This window comes from Fulmarus glacialis, unplaced genomic scaffold (assembly GCF_000690835.1).
Source record: "Fulmarus glacialis isolate BGI_N327 unplaced genomic scaffold, ASM69083v1 scaffold41352, whole genome shotgun sequence".
Lineage (NCBI taxonomy): Eukaryota > Metazoa > Chordata > Aves > Procellariiformes > Procellariidae > Fulmarus > Fulmarus glacialis.
In genome coordinates, this window is record NW_009200535.1 from 3,555 (window position 1) to 22,263 (window position 18,709).

Consider the following 18,709-nt stretch of genomic DNA (forward strand, 5'->3'; position numbering starts at 1 on the left):
AAGCAGGCAAGAGAAAATGATGCATCACTTTTTTTTTTCCTCCCTCCTTCCACCAAATAAACCCCCCAGTGCAGGGAAAGAAGCAACCTTTTGTGCCACTTCTATACATTATATCTAAGGGAAAAGTTCTTGAACCTATCTCCTTTCAGTTTTTAGAAGGCTTTCATAGGACATAATCTCAAGAGAAACTTAGCAGGGGACTATCAGAATGGCTTACAGCCTCAGATTTTTGCTGATAAGTGTTGTAACGAGAGGCAAACTCAATGGCAATAACTGTGCAGGCAGAAATGAATGACTGCACAGGAAGGTACCAAATAGAAATCTAGCGAGCACTTGTCGTAGGCAGAAGTACAAAATAGCTTAGATTAGAGGCTTGCAGTTAACGCAGTCATCATAAAAAAGATTATGTTGTTTGGGTGAAAAGAATGCCAGTACATGATATACCTGAATCTTAGAAATATACAAGGTGTTATCTGTAAAGGATAAATTGCTCTGTCTTTGAATAGCTCAGTGCTCTGAATAGCTCAGCCTTCTTATCTAAAACTGAAATTTGCAACCTCGCTTGGGTGCCTTTCCCCTGAAAGGAAATGTTGCATATATAAGTTCCTGGAAAGCACATAATGCTGATGGTTTTACTGTTGAAATATTAGTGAATATGCGGTCGTCTTAGCCAGATTCTGATCCTGGTTACTTTAAAGTTGTGCACATGAAAAGAATACAATCTGTAATAACTCTGGCTATGTGTTGTTTGCTGATGGCTGGGTTTTTTCCATGCACTATAGTTTCGGCAATGAAGCATCCTGCAAAAAACGAGAGGATTATTTGGAATGGCCTGAATATTTTATGGCAGTAGCTTTTTTGTCAGCGCAAAGAAGCAAGGATCCAAGTTCTCAGGTAAGAAGGCAGCGTATAAGAATAACATAACCTAATCTATATTACACATCGCATCAGATGCACATGTGTAGCACTTTCAGGGATTTCTTATTAAAAGTTATTTCAGTATCTAGCTGTTCATTTTTTAACATGGTCAGCACCTTTTGTTACAGAAATTCTCTCTTATTGGGCCTGACCTCGTGTATAATTCTGTGTGTACATTTGCAGCTTGGAGTTTTGTAAATCTTTTCATCTAGAGGTTAAAATAACACATGCATTTTCTCTCCTTTTTCCAGTAAATATAGTTACTGTTAGAGGAGGATATAACTACTGAAATTTTTAGATTGTAATTTTTAAAGACACAGCATTTTACAAGTCCCTTTTCCTCACCTGTAAGAGTATAAAAATTCCCTTTTGTTTGTTCTTGGGTTGACTGGAATTTTCTTCTAGTTTGGTTCCTTCCTCAGGTTCTCCGTCCGCCTCTGTTTCACTGTCTGTTCCCATTCTTTGCTTCTTTCATGTGCCTCTGTTGAATATTGGTTTGAGGCGATTGATACATCTCCTGAAACGTGCTGTTCTGCAGGACCCAGTTGTCCTGTTAGTCTTCCTTTGTGTGAAAAAGTTCAGGAAGCAAATCCCAGCAAAGCCATGGAGTAACAGCCTCCTCAATTACTCGCTGGCTTCTGTACATTATGGCTCTTAGTTCTCTGAAGGTTATTCACTTAGGGCTAAATTTTTGTTACCCAAGAGCTAGTTGATAAACACGTTCTGTGAATTAAAATCAGTACTATTGCCATTTCAATAAATCTAAAATGTGGACAGAAAACATAAAAATGGGACACTTCATCATTCTATAAGAAGGGTCCCTGTGCAGACTTCGATTAAAGTAACAAAGGGTGGGAGTTAAAAGGCCTGGTATCTTGGTGCATGTTTGCATAAACAAGCCACAAAGATTTGTGAGTGTGTCTCTGCCTAGGTCAACACTATTGCATTTCTGTTCCATCTTCCATACCTTTTCTTTTGCTGCTACTGCTGGTACCGCTGCTGGAAAAGCCAGTTTGGGGAGTTGAACTGACAGAAAACTTATGTTTAGTAAGGTTAGTTCAGTGCCGGTTCTGCTCCCTGAACTAGGTTCACTTCATACTTGGACAAGGAACAGTGCTGGCAGGCTATGATGGGGACTGCAAGACCGGAGGGGTGGCAGGGTTACATCTGCCCTCATTTATTTTAAAGCTCTACCAGTTAGGTACAGTTGTAGCCTTGCTCACTAGATGGTGTGACTTAATATAAAGTGAAGCTTGTATCTCTTAAATGAAAATTGTAGGACTGACTTCTGGTCTCATCTTTCTTCTTGTTGATACATCATTTTGCATGCTGTTGGTACTATATAAATCTGGTTTTATTTAGGTTGGTGCCTGCATTGTAAATTCAGAAAACAAGATTGTTGGAATTGGATACAATGGGATGCCTAATGGCTGCAGTGATGATGTACTACCCTGGACAAGAACAGCAGCACATAGACTAGACACGAAATATCCTTACGGTAAGGCTTCTTGTGGTTGACAGGTCAGACTTGTGATGTCTGTATATGTGGAAGTTCAGCTAGTAAAATATTGATCAGTTTTTCTTCCACTCACATGATTTTGTTGATGACCCATATGTGATACATCAGGATAAAAATCACAGCTCTGAAAATAAATGAAAACAGTCTTTATGAAGGACTTACTTCCTGGTGAAGTGTGTTCATAAATGATTAGCCATTTTGGATTGTGTAGTGAAAACTTGTAAATATAATGCAACTCATTAGCACACGGTTGCCGTGTACGCAGATGATTGCTGCTTCTGTGTGTTCGTCTCCACAGAAGTTACAGAGAGCATGTATATGCAAAACAAATAATTGGGTCTAAAATACAGGTATTAAAATTGTAAACTGCAGTGGTTGTGGGAAATTCCAGTGTTCAGGTGTTGATGGCATAGGCAATACATATTATGAAGGAGCTGAAATTATGAAAATTATAAAATTTTGTTTGTCTTGAAGTATGTGATTGCATTCTGTCATTCTATGCCATTTTTGCCTCATCTGGTGTGCAGTGGATCTACCCTGCTATGGGTGAGGTGACTTTCATGGTTTATTTCAACCTCTGATTTGATTCACATTTACTAAATAGGCAAAAGGAATGAAGAGCAAGGTCAGTTTCATGGTAAATGTAGCTGAGTGCTGCTTTGGATCCTGTCTTTGTCTCTGCAGCAGGTATAGTTTGGCCTTCTGCAAGCCTGCTTTGAAGGGTCCTCTGTGAATCTTGGTGCATCTGTCTACAGGGCTGTACAGTTACTCCTCTGGGCCAGGTGTGGTTTGCAGGAACCAAGGAGATAACTTGCTGGGCTGCCGCAGGCTTCATGCCATGAATTCTGGGCATGGAAATGGAATTGAGAGCTGCCTTGTGGCCTGCAATAGCTGAAGTTGGGGAGGAACCGTGGTTAGGGCTGTTAAGGAAGGGAGGACCATATGCTCTCTTAAATCCCGCATGCTCTCTTAAATCCCCCTTCTTCGCCTTTCTGCTTCCATATCAGCTCCTGCTGCACCTCTGTGGGGTGACACCAATGCAGCAGAAGCCATGGGCACAGGAAAAATGTGTATTAGGAGTTCCTTCATCCTGTGCTGCATCTCAGCCTGTCCTGGGCTCAGGAGTGGCAGGAGGAAGAATCGCAAAACTGCACAAGAGCCCTGAGAAATTCTCCCTTCCCCCCTGCATGGGTGGGGGGAAATGAGCGCCAGAGTTCAGCTTTTGCAAAGAGATACTGAATCTTTCCCAGTGTATAGTATTTATTTCTGCCCACTAATTCTGGTTTTTACTTGTAACTTCTAACAATTGGTCTGATACAGAAATTAGACTTGCATGAGTTTTGCTGTTCCCTGTGTTCACTCCCAGCTCCCTCTAAAAACTGGCATTACATTTTCTGGTTTCCCATAGCATTGAAGTGAAAGATGATATGCAGTGGTTCAGCACATAAATCATCAGCTTCATATTTGAGTTCTTAAAACCCCAGTACTTAGTCCTTGTTCACTTTACCAATTTATTATAAAACCTCTAACGTTAACTCTTAAGCTTGAGACAGTTTCATATGATTTTCCGTAAGAGATGTATTCCCAATACTAGGGCCAGCTCCTGCCAAACTTTAAGTCTGCTCTAAAGCACAGAAGCACTGGTTTTACATATAATGACGGTACCATAATGGTACAACTTGGTATGACTGCTCTTTATTTATAGGGTGAAGAAACAAGTGTTAGCCCATTGATTAAATACAAAGTACTGAAAACAGAATATTGATTTTTGTTTGACTCTTTATGCTGCTGTAAGGTCTCCGTTCTAAACTAAGATCAGTGTGGGTGGTCTCTGGGACCTGAGCATGTTCCAGGCACTCAAATCTAAGCTGACCAATTAAAACTAAAAATGCTGTATGAATTTGTGAGGAATCTTTGTACAAGATGACCTGAGAATTTTTTTTTTTTTCTTCAGTTAACTCTGACTCCAAAAGATGTGAAGTAAAGTAAAAATCTCTAATACAGGATGTTTAAAAAATGTACTAACCAATCTAACAGCCTGGAGAGATGAGTTCATTTCTAGGAGTTGGTCTAACTACTGCCCTTCCCCCTAAGAATATTAGTCTTCACCTCATTAAAAAAATCACAACTTTGTAACATAAAGTGTCTGCTGTGATGAATAAACAACTTATTTTGTAATTCACAGATCATTTAAACTCTAGCAGTTCCTTATTAATCTTGATAGCACAGTTGACAGACCAGACAAGTATATATATATAAAAAAAAAATCTTCTGCTTTAAAAAATTCTGGTAGATGCAAAGAGATACATAGAATTGCTGCTAAAATCTCATTAAACTGTCATGCTTTCCTTTCCACTTTTGCTAATCATCACAGCATTTGTCTAAATTGAACTTTTTATCCTTCCTTTTTCCTGTCTAGCTTGTTCAGAGATGGTACAATCTTATTGTGTGCTCCATAAGCTTATCATGGATATGCTGGCACCTTCATCACTAGAGCTGCAATGTAGCTTATTAGGTAAAGCTGGTGGTAATTGTTTATGTACCACCACACTAACTTGGAAGATGTCTTCTAGAGCTACCTCATGCATCTGTGGTGCTACAGAAGAGGGCTGGGGGTGGATCTGAATGCTGATCTCCTGGTTTTATGTACTGTTGTAGGTTAGGCATAAATATTAGCTCACTTCCATCTGTTTTGGACCACTCTGACTAGCTTTCTCCAGAACAAAGCCTGAGTATTGCTCTGCGAATGGCTCACTCAAAGGCTGCTCTGGAGGGCAGGGTGGAAAAAAGGCTGCAAGAAAACTGTCATCCTGTATAGGCCTATAATGCAAAGCCTTCTGAGATGGTATGCTTAACCCTTCTCCCTCCCTCAGGCCATACTGGGGGATATGCAAGGCATTCTTGTTTCATGCTGTGAAAATACCACTCTGGTGGGCTGCAAAAAAGTCATCTCACTTCTTTATGCACTTTGAACTGAGACACACAAAATAAGTATGTGGTGCCGTGGAACTTTTGAGATGTGGAGCCTTGAGGAAACCCAGGGCCAAGCGCTATGTAATGCTGATGGAGCCCTGAGTAAGATGAACACGAGCTAGTCTATGCCAGTTGGCCTCAGGACCAAGGGTCAGTCCCTGGCCCTGTCTGTGTTTAGCAGGGGATTGGACCCAGAGGCTATCTTTGCAGAAGTGTGTTAGATGATCCTATAATAAATTTATTGAGCTCCAGCAGAACAGATGGATGCATTGACCCCACAGCTCTGATCAGATTCACTGTTTTGTGGCTAGAAAACTTCCAATTTCCACCCTAAATTTATTTGTGGTTAGTTTATACATTCTTGTGTGTGCCGGCATTGTTCTTTTAGCTTTTCTTATTCACTGTGATTAACCCTTCCTCCTTTCCCCCCTTCCCTTGTGCACTTACAATAACCTTTTGAACTTCTGTTGTAAGGCTAAACAAGTCCTGGCACTCGTAAATTTTTCTTGAAACTTGTTGGCTTGAAATTCACCAGTGTCTCAGTTACCTATGTCTGCTGCAACATGCTGTACATATCTAACCTGCACCCTCAAGTGTGGGTTCTGCTCAGCTCAGTGTTAGGGAAAGGGTCGTGCTTGGTTAAAAAAATTTGTGTTTAGCCATATCGAAGTGTAACCTGAGCTGCTACTGAAAGAAAGCATCAGAATGTGGCAGGTAATGCTCACTTTACCTTAGACAATGCAAATGTTTGCAAGGCATTTGGATATGACAGGAATGGTGATGTGGATCACATCATATGCATTCCTTATGAGAGTCTTGAAACAGGTTAAAACTTTTTTCCTTCTAGTGGCAGTGTATATTTGAACAGTTTAGTAGTATAGCCTTGTTATGTCAGAAAGAAAGCACTGGGTGTTTTGCAGAATGCTATTTTTCACAGCACAAAATTGGGCTTTCGTTGCTATGTGGGAACTGGCTCTTTCCAGGCTGCCAGTCCAACTGCTGTGACAGGAGCGGACATGTTTCTGCGCACATGAGAGAAATGGGAGGCCAGTTTTTAATACCTACTTTACTAAGACGTTATTAAAAGCTCTTTCTGAAGCATTGTGTTCAGTACCATGTGCAGAAGCTTCGTAATAATTAGACAAAATTCTGGCTTTCAGAGTCAAAAGTGAGTGCCCTCTGTTTCTATTAGATGAATCCAAGGATTTGATGATGCTCAGTTTCCTCTCACTGATCATTTAAAATACTACATTTTTCTTCTATTAACGCAAGTCTTCCCACTAATGCTAGTTGCTGTGCTCCTGTTATGCCCTCTGTCTCCACTGTAGTCTAAGAACATCCATTTGACAACCAGTCTCTAATTAAGAGAGTTTTAAATTAAAATGACTGGCAAATTTAGAAACCTCTGAGCAATAGAGAAAATATTGAGTAAATATGCTTACAAATATTTATACAGGTTCAAATATGATAAAATATGTGCTGTGGCAAAAAGTATGCTCTAATTGAACAGTACCTGCTGTGTAAAATGAAACAAACTGTTATCAACATTTCCTCGTGTTAGGATTATGAGCTTTTTGTCAATTTTTTAGAGAGATGAACACTCAAAGATATTCAGACAAATGTTACTTTTGTAGAAGCTGTTATTTTGACAGCACCAAACTTGATAAGGCACTATGAAGAAGTGTGATGCTCTCTCTCCAATTGGCAGTGCAAAGCTGAGGCTTCAGCTGGAAAGGGGATCTATAGGAGACAGTCTCCACCTACAGGCATTCACTCTCTTGTCCTGCATGGATTTCTGTCTGATTCTGGTGTCATATATCAAATCTCTAGAAAGTTTGGAGGTTTAGAAACACCAAGAATAATTTCTCTTGTTCTGCTTGCCCACTAGTAAAAGCCTCTGTGTTCTGCTTAGAGTAGAATAAACTTGAGACAGGCTGGGAGGAACTGGGAAATGGGGTGGATTAGCTAATGCTTCTCAGGTTTTGAGAGGGGCTTCTCTGGTTTGCCCCCAGCAGATTTTGTGATGTTCAGAAATGGGCTGAGTGGTTCCCATCTTCACTTCCTAGTTCTCTTTTTTCACAGAAAAAAGCAGTGAGGCTGGGGCTGTTCCTTTTTCTGACTGCAGTCTGAAGAGGCTAGGACTCCAGTGAAATCTGGTGGTGTTATCCTTGCCTCCCTGTCCTGACCACAGCAACTGCTCTTCCACCAGGCAGCAGGAATGGCTAAGGGCAGTGCAGCCCAACATCAGTGTCCTGCCTTCCCCTAAATTTAGTGACCAGCAACCATCTCTACGCTTTCACAAAGGTTGAAAAAAGATTTATGTAATTCTACAAATTCCAGATCCATCAACCACTGTCCCCAGTGGTTGTCACTCCAGACTCCGTTCCTTTCAATAGTATTTTGGTCCCTTCCGTGATCCTTGCTGTGTCCAGCGTCAGGGGTCCAGCGAGTAAAGGATAACTGGTAGGTGGATCTTGGACAAAGATGGGATGGACAAGGGATGAACATGAAAAGGTGAAGATTTTACCAAAAGACTGAGAAGTGGGCCAAATTACAGCAGTCCCTGTATTCATTTCTGTGCCAGGTTTATGTTGAAGAACACCATGCTATTACCATATATCTGTATTGGGAACCCGTAATATTTGTCAGGTTGGTTAACGTTGCAGTATAAAAACTTATGTTAATAAGTAAGTCAAAACTTGCTGCATGACAATCTATATGCATATGTATTTTTTTCAAATGTAACACCATATTTGGTGCATAATTTCTCAAAATTCCTAGTATGGCTCAGTTAGTTAGTAGTTAATCACACACAAAGGTCACTCCCCCCAGCGTCTCCTTTGATTGCTTCTTAAAAGGTGACATGTTATGGTGGTCCCTACTCTAAGCTCTTTATCAAGCATGTAAGACTTCAAACAGTATTAAGAAATACTTTGACTAGTTCTGTGGTTCTTATAAAATCACTAGTCAGAACACTGTTAGTAGGTGGGAAGAGTACTTCTGACTCTGCAACCCACTCTGCATGTTCACGTTAAGTGGTTAATCTTGAAAAATTATCCTTAATAGGGTAAGTAGAGGTCTTTTATTTACTTAAGGATGAGTGCTACCTCATACATTCAACACAAAGCAGTATGCAATGAGAAAAGATAGAAACACTAGCAATTAATACTACCAGTAATGAAGCAGTCATTCCTCTAATGTTTTTTTTTTTCCCCCCTCTCATGAATATAGTAGCAGGTGGTGGGAATGTGAGAGCACACACTAACTTCTCATTGCATGGTTATTTCTTCAGCTAATGAAGCCTTTCGAGAATACTTTTCAAGCCACTTTTCCAGAATGGAAACCAGTGTTGCAAACTTAATATTATGTTGGCTATACGTGAATATTGGTTTTTTTAAAAAAACAAAACACTGGGGACCCCCATAGGGTATTGTAAAAATTCTTAGTTTTACTAGTCTCTTTAAATATACAGTTTTCAGAGTTCTGAATACTGTGCACCTGTGAAAGGTTATTTTAAGTTAGCTTCTTATTGTCTGAGAGAGAACAGTATGTAACTATTAGTAGGAGCTCTTAACACGTTAGAAAACTTTGTAACACCCCAAATGTGAACTACTTAGTTGTTAGCAAGAGGGATTTTGGACTCCTGGATTTGTTTCTGTCTCCCACTAATGCTCTGTACAGAGCTGGGCAGGTCTATAAGAAAAATCTGGGGATAATAGACTATCTTATCTCTAAATCGGTTAATAGTCAATGCCTATCTGCCAGAGAGAGGGGAATATGAGGAAGAGGGAATGAAGAGGGATGGGACAAAGCCTAAAAATATTTGTCTGATGCCTATACCTTATTAAGGACCATCTAGCATAATATCCTTTAGAGGGGGCAGTAGCAGATGTCTAAGGAAATGTATAAAACAAAGCCATGTAATGGTAGTTTCCCAGAATATTCTTCCAAGCTCCAACAACTGAGCCAAAATGGTTTTGTTTTTATTGGCCCAGTAGACTAAAAAAAAGAAATATTCAAGGAAAAAGATGACTTCTCGAATCAATGCAAACTTCTAGTCCCATACTACTTTCTGCAGTAGTGCAGTAAAATACTTAGTTAGGCTACAGTGTGCATGAAAAACCTACCTCCTTTTGTTTTTGAAACAAAAGCCTGCTGGGTTTTTTGGGAGACCCCACTGCTTTTTGTCTTGGAATGATTAGTCTCTGGTTCTTCCTTATTACTGTTTCTGTGTCTTCTTTCCACACTGGAGAGTCGTTAATTGTTCTTAACTTCAGATTACATTAAGGTGATCAGGAGGCAAAATTTCTCTCTTCCCTCGCTCCAGCTGATTGTCTTCTATAAGTTATTTTTGGCCTGAACTTGTTTTTGCTTGGGAAGAGGTTTGTTGTTGAAAGTTTTTAGAAGTCTGCAGAAAGAGGCAGACTTCTCATCAGCGCAGGAAGGAAACTTGTTGCAGTACTAACAATGAAACTTGTCTGGTTTTATGGCTGAAGATTTCTGAGTTTTAGTGAAGAAAAAATATTTACTCAAGGAATTAGGTTTTGGGGGGTTTTTTTTGTTGTTTTTTTTTTTTAGTTCTGTGAGCCTTTGAAAACATTCCCTCATCGTTCTTTCTGGAGGCCTTCCATATTTTAGACTGCTGCCTAGAACATAAGTATATTGTTCAAAGAAACTTAAAAGTGATGTTTCTGTCCTGTTGACATAACCTAGTACCAGTTGCAGAAATAATGATACTCTTTTTCACTCAATCCTCTGTAACCCCCCAAAATAATTCTCTGACTATTTATTGTGAAACCTACATAAGATTTGTGCAATTCAGTAATATACTTGGAGTTAAATGTATTTTCCGGATTTTCTAAATGTATAGGTTCATATAATTGCATATCTTGTACACTTAATGGCATATGTTTAAAATACAATGTGACCCAATTACCGTTGCAATAGAAACAATAATAATAGTAATAGAAACCTTAATGTGATGGTGCTTGGGTGATTTTTTTGTTAATTTCCTATTTTTTATGTTAGTTTCTGGCTTTACTGTTTATGAGAAGGTATGTAGACAGCATGGTCATAGTGCTGCTGGGGACTGCTTGTAGAAGTCAGTACTGAGCTTTCTTTACCAAGTGTTTGGTCCTTTGTGACTTGTCTTCATGGGAAAGAGGGTGTGAGTAAATTTATAGTGCATTAGAAAATTCCATGTAGACGTTTAGTGCATACGGAAAACATTTCCATTCAGCAAGGATTTCTGCATGTTGAAGGTGCTGCGCTCAGTTATTCTTTGTGTGGTGAGATTATTCACACAGAGGTCAGTACATAGTAGCAAATATACTATGAGCTTGTGCTCCCAACTTTGCCTGTTTTAATTTTCCCATGTATTCAAGGGGGAGGAAAACTTTTTTTTTAAAATTCGTTCTTCAAAACAAGCAGTGGAAAAACTCCTGATGTTGTCTGCACATGCAGGTCTCTAGATGACCTCAAACCCACACCACACTGTTTATGTAGTAAGTCAGGGCAGCAGGCAGTTTCTTAGTAGGTAGGTATATAAATTATGCAACTTGCTGTCATTCCTAGGAGTAAACAGGAAGTTCTTGCAGAGATCCTAATGTTTTTTTCAGAGGTTCATGGTGGATGACACAGAAACTGTACTCTTCTCACCTGTGTTGGTAACACATTGGATAATCTGCTGATGGGTACAGCATAAAAACTTAAACCCTGAGGTGCAGTCTGTCCAGAAAGAGCTATTGTGTTACGGTGGAATAAGGCAGGGTAGTCTGTTGCTACTTGGCCTATCTCAAATCCATGGAGAAACAGAGGACTTTTTTTTCCTGCTTGGGAAGTCTGACACCTTTTAATGAGCAGTAAACTCACTTTAATATTAAAGCTGGGACATTTTTATGGTTGAGTGTGTCTTGTGTATTCTTGGGATGAGAGAATCATGCAGCAGCGCTGAGCTGTCTGAGACCCAGAGGGCAGAGCTGCTCAGTTTTACTTCGCGATTCTCCTGCCTTTAAGAGTGCACAGTGCGCTCTTATAACCGTAAGACTGTTCCTATCTGTGCATGTAAACACATAAATGAGCTGTTTTATACTGGCAATTAGATACTCCAGAGAGTTGTGAAGCTGTGAGATATTGCTTCACTTAGGGTGGTTGCAACTACTTGGCCCACAGCCTACGGCTTTGTTGCCTGCAATAGGTGTTAGCAAATGGCAATGCTAATGTGCTTAATGATATCATTACTAATCGGCAGCCTGGTCAGAACAATTGACCTTCATTGATCTTGGTATTTCTGCTTTTATTTCTTCCTCTGCCCTTTATGACAAGCTGTGCAAGCTATTTGCCTTTGAAAGGATGTAAGCAGTTATTTTGTAACACTTTAATTTTAGTTTGACTGATTTATTTTAATGAACAGTATTATGAATTGTTTCTTTTTGTTTTTTTTTAAATCAGTGTGCCATGCCGAATTAAATGCCATCATGAACAAAAACTCAGCTGATGTGAAAGGCTGCAGCATGTATGTTGCCTTATTTCCATGTAATGAATGTGCAAAGCTCATCATCCAGGCAGGTAAGGAGTAGTGCCAGCTTGATTTGTCAGGGTTGCAGTGCTGCCTGCTCGTTGGTATCTTATCACGGATGTATTTGATGTTAAATTGCTGCTGTTAGATCTAAATTAATTGCACTGTCAACTTCATAAGATGCTACTTGTGGGGTTTTTTTGCATCTGAATGGTGCCAAATTTTTCCAGTGCTAATTGCATCTTCTGTGATTCTAAGCGTGCTTCTAATTTAGGTTTGTAACTTCTTAGACCAGGAGCTGCCAAAGAACAACACAGGCTTTGCATATAATTACTGTCAATTCTACTGTGCTCTGACACATTGAATAGAGTAGGGCAGAAAGAAATAAACTTCTGCATGACAAAAGGTCTGTTGGGAGTATATACATGAAATTTTAATTTGAATGTGATGCATGGTAGATATTTGAAGATTTTAAAATATCTTTGCTCATAAATGTCGTAAGACTTCTATGATCCTACTTTAATTATGTCTTTCATTACAATTGTTATAAATCTGTGCCATTGCAGCAAGTGTGCTGGCCTAAATGTGTCGCCTTCTTTCAGATTAGGCCTATCTGCAGTAGGCTTCAGTTCCGTAAAAATCTCTGCTTTAAGGTAGCATATATTTTGCTCATTGAGTAAAGTCTTGCAATCTTAGCATGGATTGCTAAGATTACTCTGGGGAGTTTCCCTCACCAATGGACACGAGAATCTAGGAAGAAAGTAGCAAGCAGAATCCTTTCTTATTTTGGTCAGTACAGTTTGAAACGGAGAGGTGAAGGGGGAAAGACAATGGTATTCTGTATTTGTGCTACATTTCTCATATTTACAGAATCAAAATCAAGTGGTCTTCAAGGTAGCTTGGCTGCGTGTTCGCAATGTAGTCACTCATCCTTTTCCTTATGCACTTAGGTCAGCACTAAATTGCAATGTATTGATATTTATGTTGTCTGGTAAACACAGTAAGGTGTTGACAGGCTCTGAAGTGCTTGTAACTTCTCTTGGGTCAACTTTTACACTTCTCCCCTGCCTAAGTAATTTAGGCATAGATCATTCAAAAATTTGAGACAGCATGTGTTTATGAGGATTTGAACCTGGGACTGGGAGTTATTTACAAAATAGAGAACAACAGGAAAAAGCATCCTTTTATAGCTATGCATTTGGAAGGAGAATGGGATTTGGGGTTTAAGTTCTTTATGACGAATTTTATCTGTATTAGAGAGATAGAAAGATAAGTTTTCAATTACTTTTGCAAAATTCTTAATTTCTAGTCTGTCTATCTTGTGTTTTTGCTAGTGAGTTTTTGGTTATGGTTTTCTGAGTTAAACTTAGGTAAAAGTGGAGAAAAACATTTTCCAACATTTTTGAAAGAACTGTCTTCCAAAACAGCTCTACCTTACATAGCCTTATTCTCAAGTACAGTCTATAGTATTTTGGGAAGTTGGGTTGTACTAAGGAGTTCTAGAGGATGTGGATGAATGCTGCCTTTTCTGATTTTGTGCACCAGTTTTTTATATGACATTACTTTTTTTTTTCCAATGTAATTCTAACGTTTTTTCTAAATGCCTTTTTTAGGCATAAAGGAAGTTATTTTTATGTCTGACAAGTATCATGACACTACAGAAATGACAGCTGCACGGCGGATGTTTGATTTAGCAGGTATTATATACAGGTAGGAGAACTTTGGATTAACTTTATTTTTATTTTTGAAAGGAAAAAATGGTGTGTGAAAGAGACCAACGTTAGGGCAAAACTTTTTCTTCTTTGCATCGTGCAGTGTTTTATTTTTTGGTAGTGTTTGTAGATGGCTTGCTCTGTATGCCTGCAAAAGATACTGGATTGACAGACTGTTGCACCATTCTTTTGGCCTTGTGTATGGTTAAATTTCAATTTCTTAACGTTTATATGAGAAAATGGTCCATTTGGAATATTCATTTCATTCCTGGACTGCAAGTGAAATTGTGAATGTGATGGTTATTTGTTAAATTGTACTCGGGAGAGTCATCGCTGACCCTGCTTTGAGAAGGAGGTTAGAGTAAATGACCTCGTGAAGTGCCTTACAACCTGAATTATCCTATGATCATATGAGTTGGACTGAAATGACCAATTGATTTTTTTTTTTTGTGGATTACCTGATCCTTATTGAAACTTTAATATCTTTTTGTTGCAGTCAATTTGGGAAGGTGTCAAACCAGCCACCCATAATTAATTCTTGGTGCCTATAGCTGTACAGTCTTCTTTGGTCAGCTTTTCTTGAGAGAAAAGGATAAAACTTGGAATATTTGCCTTAAAGTAATGAGAATCTGAAAAATGTTTGAAGAGTGGGGTTTTTAAAGACACTGACAGAGATACCTAAAGACAATCTGTTCAACAGCTAGTTTGATAGCAATTACATGCTGTGGGTGAGGCTAATTATGCAGTCAGGGAGGCTTTGCAACTCTAAAAAAGTTTTACAATATTAATATAAAGGCTTCAAAAAATTTGCAAACATACCAGTTCTGACAGATAAAATTTTAGGATGAAAGGTACCTACTGGGCTAAGAAACTTCCATGAAAAAACACAGCAGTACTTGAAATTCAGTTTTAGTCCTTCAGTGTATTTCCTGTCTACTAAGACTATTTGACTAAGAAGCATAAATCATTCTCTTACAAGTCAAATCTTGCAACTTCTCCAGGGTGAGAAATGTTTCTTGCATTTCAGATTGCTATTCTGGACAAAGTATTCAGAGTTCTGTGGTCAGCAGCACGTGCTTTTCTGTGTTGACTGTATTCATTCTTGTATCGATTATTAAGGATGTAGGTGGTACTTAATGAATCTCTTGAACTGAACTGCAGAGCTTAATTAGGCACTAAATCCACACTATTTGCATAATCCTTTGTTTACTGGTAGACTGGAAAATATATGCTCAGTCCCCAAATATCTTCCTTGCTAATTGCTGTAGCAGATGCTCTAATGATAATAAAAGGAAACACTTCGTGGCAGTATTAATTTTACAGTTCTAAAGTTACAATTTTAAAATGATTGCCTCTTAACTAGTTTGGTTTTTCCCCAGTATGATGCATAACGTGATCTATTCCCCTAGCACAAAAAATATTTTAATATACTGAGGCAAAGTTTGAAAGTGTTCTTTGAAATCTTGGCAGGAAAAAAGTGATCAAAATATTTATCAAAATATATTCCAAATAACTTTTATATATACATACATATACATATATGTGTATATACAACACATATACAGTATATTAAAATATTTTTATGGATACATATATGCGTACCTGTATCTGTAAATATATATTAAATATATTTGAAATATAAATATATATGAACAAAAATCCCAGCCCTGGTAATGTGATGCCACCACCTGCAGCTAAGTTGTTAAAAGTCCTTTGACTCCTGGGTAATTTATGAACTCCAATAGCCGAAGAATGTACAGGCCAACCCACCCCATGTGTCTTTTTTGTCTTAGTCTTTCTTGTCCAGGTTTCTCTCAGTATGGTGCACTATAATTGGCTCCCATAGAGATGAAAACTATGTGAATCCAAGGAGGGGTTGTTTTTTTTATTCCTTCAAAAATCTGGCTGGAGCTAAAGCAAGCAAAATGTTTTAACTACTCACTAACTAATATCTGTATTTTTCTTTATTTTAGGGAATTCAAGCCAAAGCGTAACAAGATCATCATCGACTTTGATTCAATTAACAGCAGACCAAATCAAAAGCTTCTGTGAATTAAGTCTCATTAAGTCTCTAGAAGACTGTGATTATCCTTTTCTAAAAAGCTCCTAATGCCTTTCATCTTGAAGTTATTTGCAACTTTTTAATGGCTTCTGTAGCTAAAGTAGACTTCTAAGAAATCCAAGGCATAAAATGTCCCCCTCACTTCATCTTGTCATGTGGAATCTAAATCTACTTAAAATTTTTTAATGCCTCTATCAAAACTGCTTAAAAAGTCGAGGCATGTAGATGAGACAATATAATGTATGTAAAGAAAACTGTTCTGATTCTTGCTGTATTCATCACCACATGCTCTGATAGGCTGTCAGCATTGATTTAGATTCAGTTTAACAGTAGTTCTTATTGTAACCAGTAATACAGTGGCATATGCTAATATATGTTGATCTCTCTATTGGATATGTGGATCTAAATAGTTGATCCTAATAAAGGAAAAAAACGTTATCCCTGCAAATACTAATCTTCCAACTAGCATAACACTACTATTTTAAAAGATTATACAGCTTAAAGAATGTGTGATACTCTGCATGCGTTATCCAACAAATGAAATACTAATTTTTCTTTTAATTGCTATCTAACACTGTCATACATGGGGAGGGGTGAGAGAGGAAGTTGTTCTGAGAATGGTCCATGCCAGACTGAGCTTTACAGGTGCTTTCAAGTCCTTGTTTTCCCCAAGACTCCAGAATTGTAGAGGGTTGAGGGAGTAAATCATTTGGCTCTTTGCCTTTGGGACTCTTACTTGGAGTTGGTTTTCATGTGTAGAAGGAAATTATTTTATTGGTCTAAGCTGTTTCTAGACAATCCAACATAGTTCAGTCTTAAAATCAACCTGTAAGGTAACTGAATCATTTTTTGTCCTCTGAGAGAAATTGGAGGTAGTCAACCCATATCCATATCTGTGCCAAAAGAGGTAATTATGGTGTTAGCTTGTTTCCCAGTGCTGGCGTAGTACCTTCATTTTCATAAATGTTGCCTAAAATAATATCCTTTTTAATTTTATCTTGAGATCTGGGAATAGATTTGAGTTCCTTTTCTCTAATTTGATTTTTTAAAATTAAATATGCCTAATGGCTTTGTTTAGATAACATTGGTGGTTGTTTTTTTTTTTTTTAAATGTGGTTATACTTCAGTGAGCTTTTATTTTCTCTATAAAAGCTTTGTTTCATATTTTGGGACATTATGTAATTTGGCTTCATACCAGTATTATTAAAGTCTTATTAAAATCCACAACCTTGAAGTAGACTCATTATTATAATATTAAACCATGTGCTTGGCTCCAGAGTGCTGCTGTTTTTGCAATCATATGCAAAGCATATTTTGTGCATTTGTGATATTACATAAAGTGTAATGTTCATGAACCATTTGGCTACTAAAGGGAGCATTGTAATGTATTATAAGATGTGTCCATTTCTAAAGTAATTTCTGACTTTCTCTTTTTTTCCTACAACTGTTCTCCACCTCAAAATTGGTGTGTGGCCTATTGCCAGAAGAAGAAATTCGCACATATGTGGAGGGGGAGGGTGAAACCTGAAAAATTACTTTAATAAAATGTCACTAAAACAGCTTATGCACATCTTTTTCTTTGGCCTGAATTAGTAAGTAGAAGCATTTTGAGTTATGCTGGTCTGACAATGGGACAGAGGGGAGAGAAGAAGCTGAATTTTTGGTTTTGGCAACAAAATTGCTGTTTTCTTCCTAGATAATCGCTGATCTAAGTTCAGACTTGAAAGATGTATGCATTGTGATTATGGTTACTTTAAGTATTTTTATGTCAGGCCTTGGATAATGGGAATGTATAATGTGCATAAAAACTCAGGAGTTTTTTGAACCAATGTCCAGGTGTTTTTAGGAATGTACTATTTTTTATTACTTTTTTTCCCCCCAGGACTTTCTTGTTTGTGTAACAGAAGAGTAGTACTGGAGAATATGATAGGATTTTAGATTTCTTACGATCAGTTTTTGATCTGATAGAGCCTCATATACAAGCTTTCAGAGTAATCGTCAGTTGATTCAGGCTAAGTGGGCTCTCTGATTTCCAGGGCAACTTTATGGAAAAGGAGAAAAGCACATGCACCCTCTTGAGACAGTGCATTCTTAGTTTGAGGTTAATGTTTTAGAGCAAATCTTAAAGAAGGTTTGACCCTTACTTTGTGTGCATATCTAGAAATCTGTATGCTTCTGGCTTTTTTTGTTTTAATAGTTCAGGAGGTAGTGCTTTGACTTACAAATAAAGAATAATTACTAGAGGAAACAATGAAAACAGGTAAATATAATAAATGGTGTTTCTGCTCCTGAAGCTCAAGTTCAAGATGAGTAGAACCATTTGGGCTGGAAGGAGCTCTGGAGGGCTTTTAGTCTTACCCCTTGCTGAAAGCACGGTTGACTTCCAAGAGATCCAGTTGCTTGGGCCTTGTCCAGGTGAGTATCTCCAAGAACAGAGATTCTGCAGCCTTTCTGGTCACCCATTCCAATACTTGACCCACCCTCACTGCGTCTTTTTCTTTTTTCTTCAGTCAGATTTTCCATTGCTACAGCTTATGTCTGTTGCCTTTCATCCTTTTGTTGTATATGTCTGAACAGAGTCTGTCTTCTCTATAACCGCCCATTAGGTAGCTGAAGTCAGCGGTTAGGTTCCCCCCACCTTTAACCTTCTCTTCTCCAGGCTGAACAAATGCTGTGCTCTCAACCTTTCTCACGCATCACGTGCTCCATCCTCTCACCATCTTAGTGTCCCCTCACTGTCTGTCTCATACAGGGAGCCCAAAGATGACGCTACTCCAGATGTGGTCTTACATAAGCTGAATAGAGGAGCACGAATAATCACTTCTGTTCACCTGCTGGCTACACGCTTTCTAGTACAGCCTGGTATGTCGATAGCCTTCTCTCTTGCAAGGGCACTTCATCTTCTCGTCCACCTGGATTCTGGGGCCCTTTTCTTCCAAACTGCCTTCCATCCAGTAGGCACCCAGCCAGCATGGATTTGTTCGGTTTCTGGTGCAGGACTTCACCGT

General features: G+C 38.5%; 1 protein-coding gene across 1 annotated transcript; it reads left to right on the forward strand.

The window, feature by feature from the left end:
- Positions 1 to 782: 782 nt before the first annotated feature.
- Positions 783 to 16,925, forward strand: DCTD (dCMP deaminase; the record flags this gene model as incomplete). The annotated part of the gene is made up of 5 exons (XM_009573630.1): positions 783 to 894; positions 2,281 to 2,416; positions 11,861 to 11,977; positions 13,541 to 13,637; positions 15,613 to 16,925. Coding segments are annotated over 5 exons (541 nt in total), but the record flags the coding sequence as incomplete, so codon positions are not given.
- Positions 16,926 to 18,709: the final 1,784 nt, after the last annotated feature.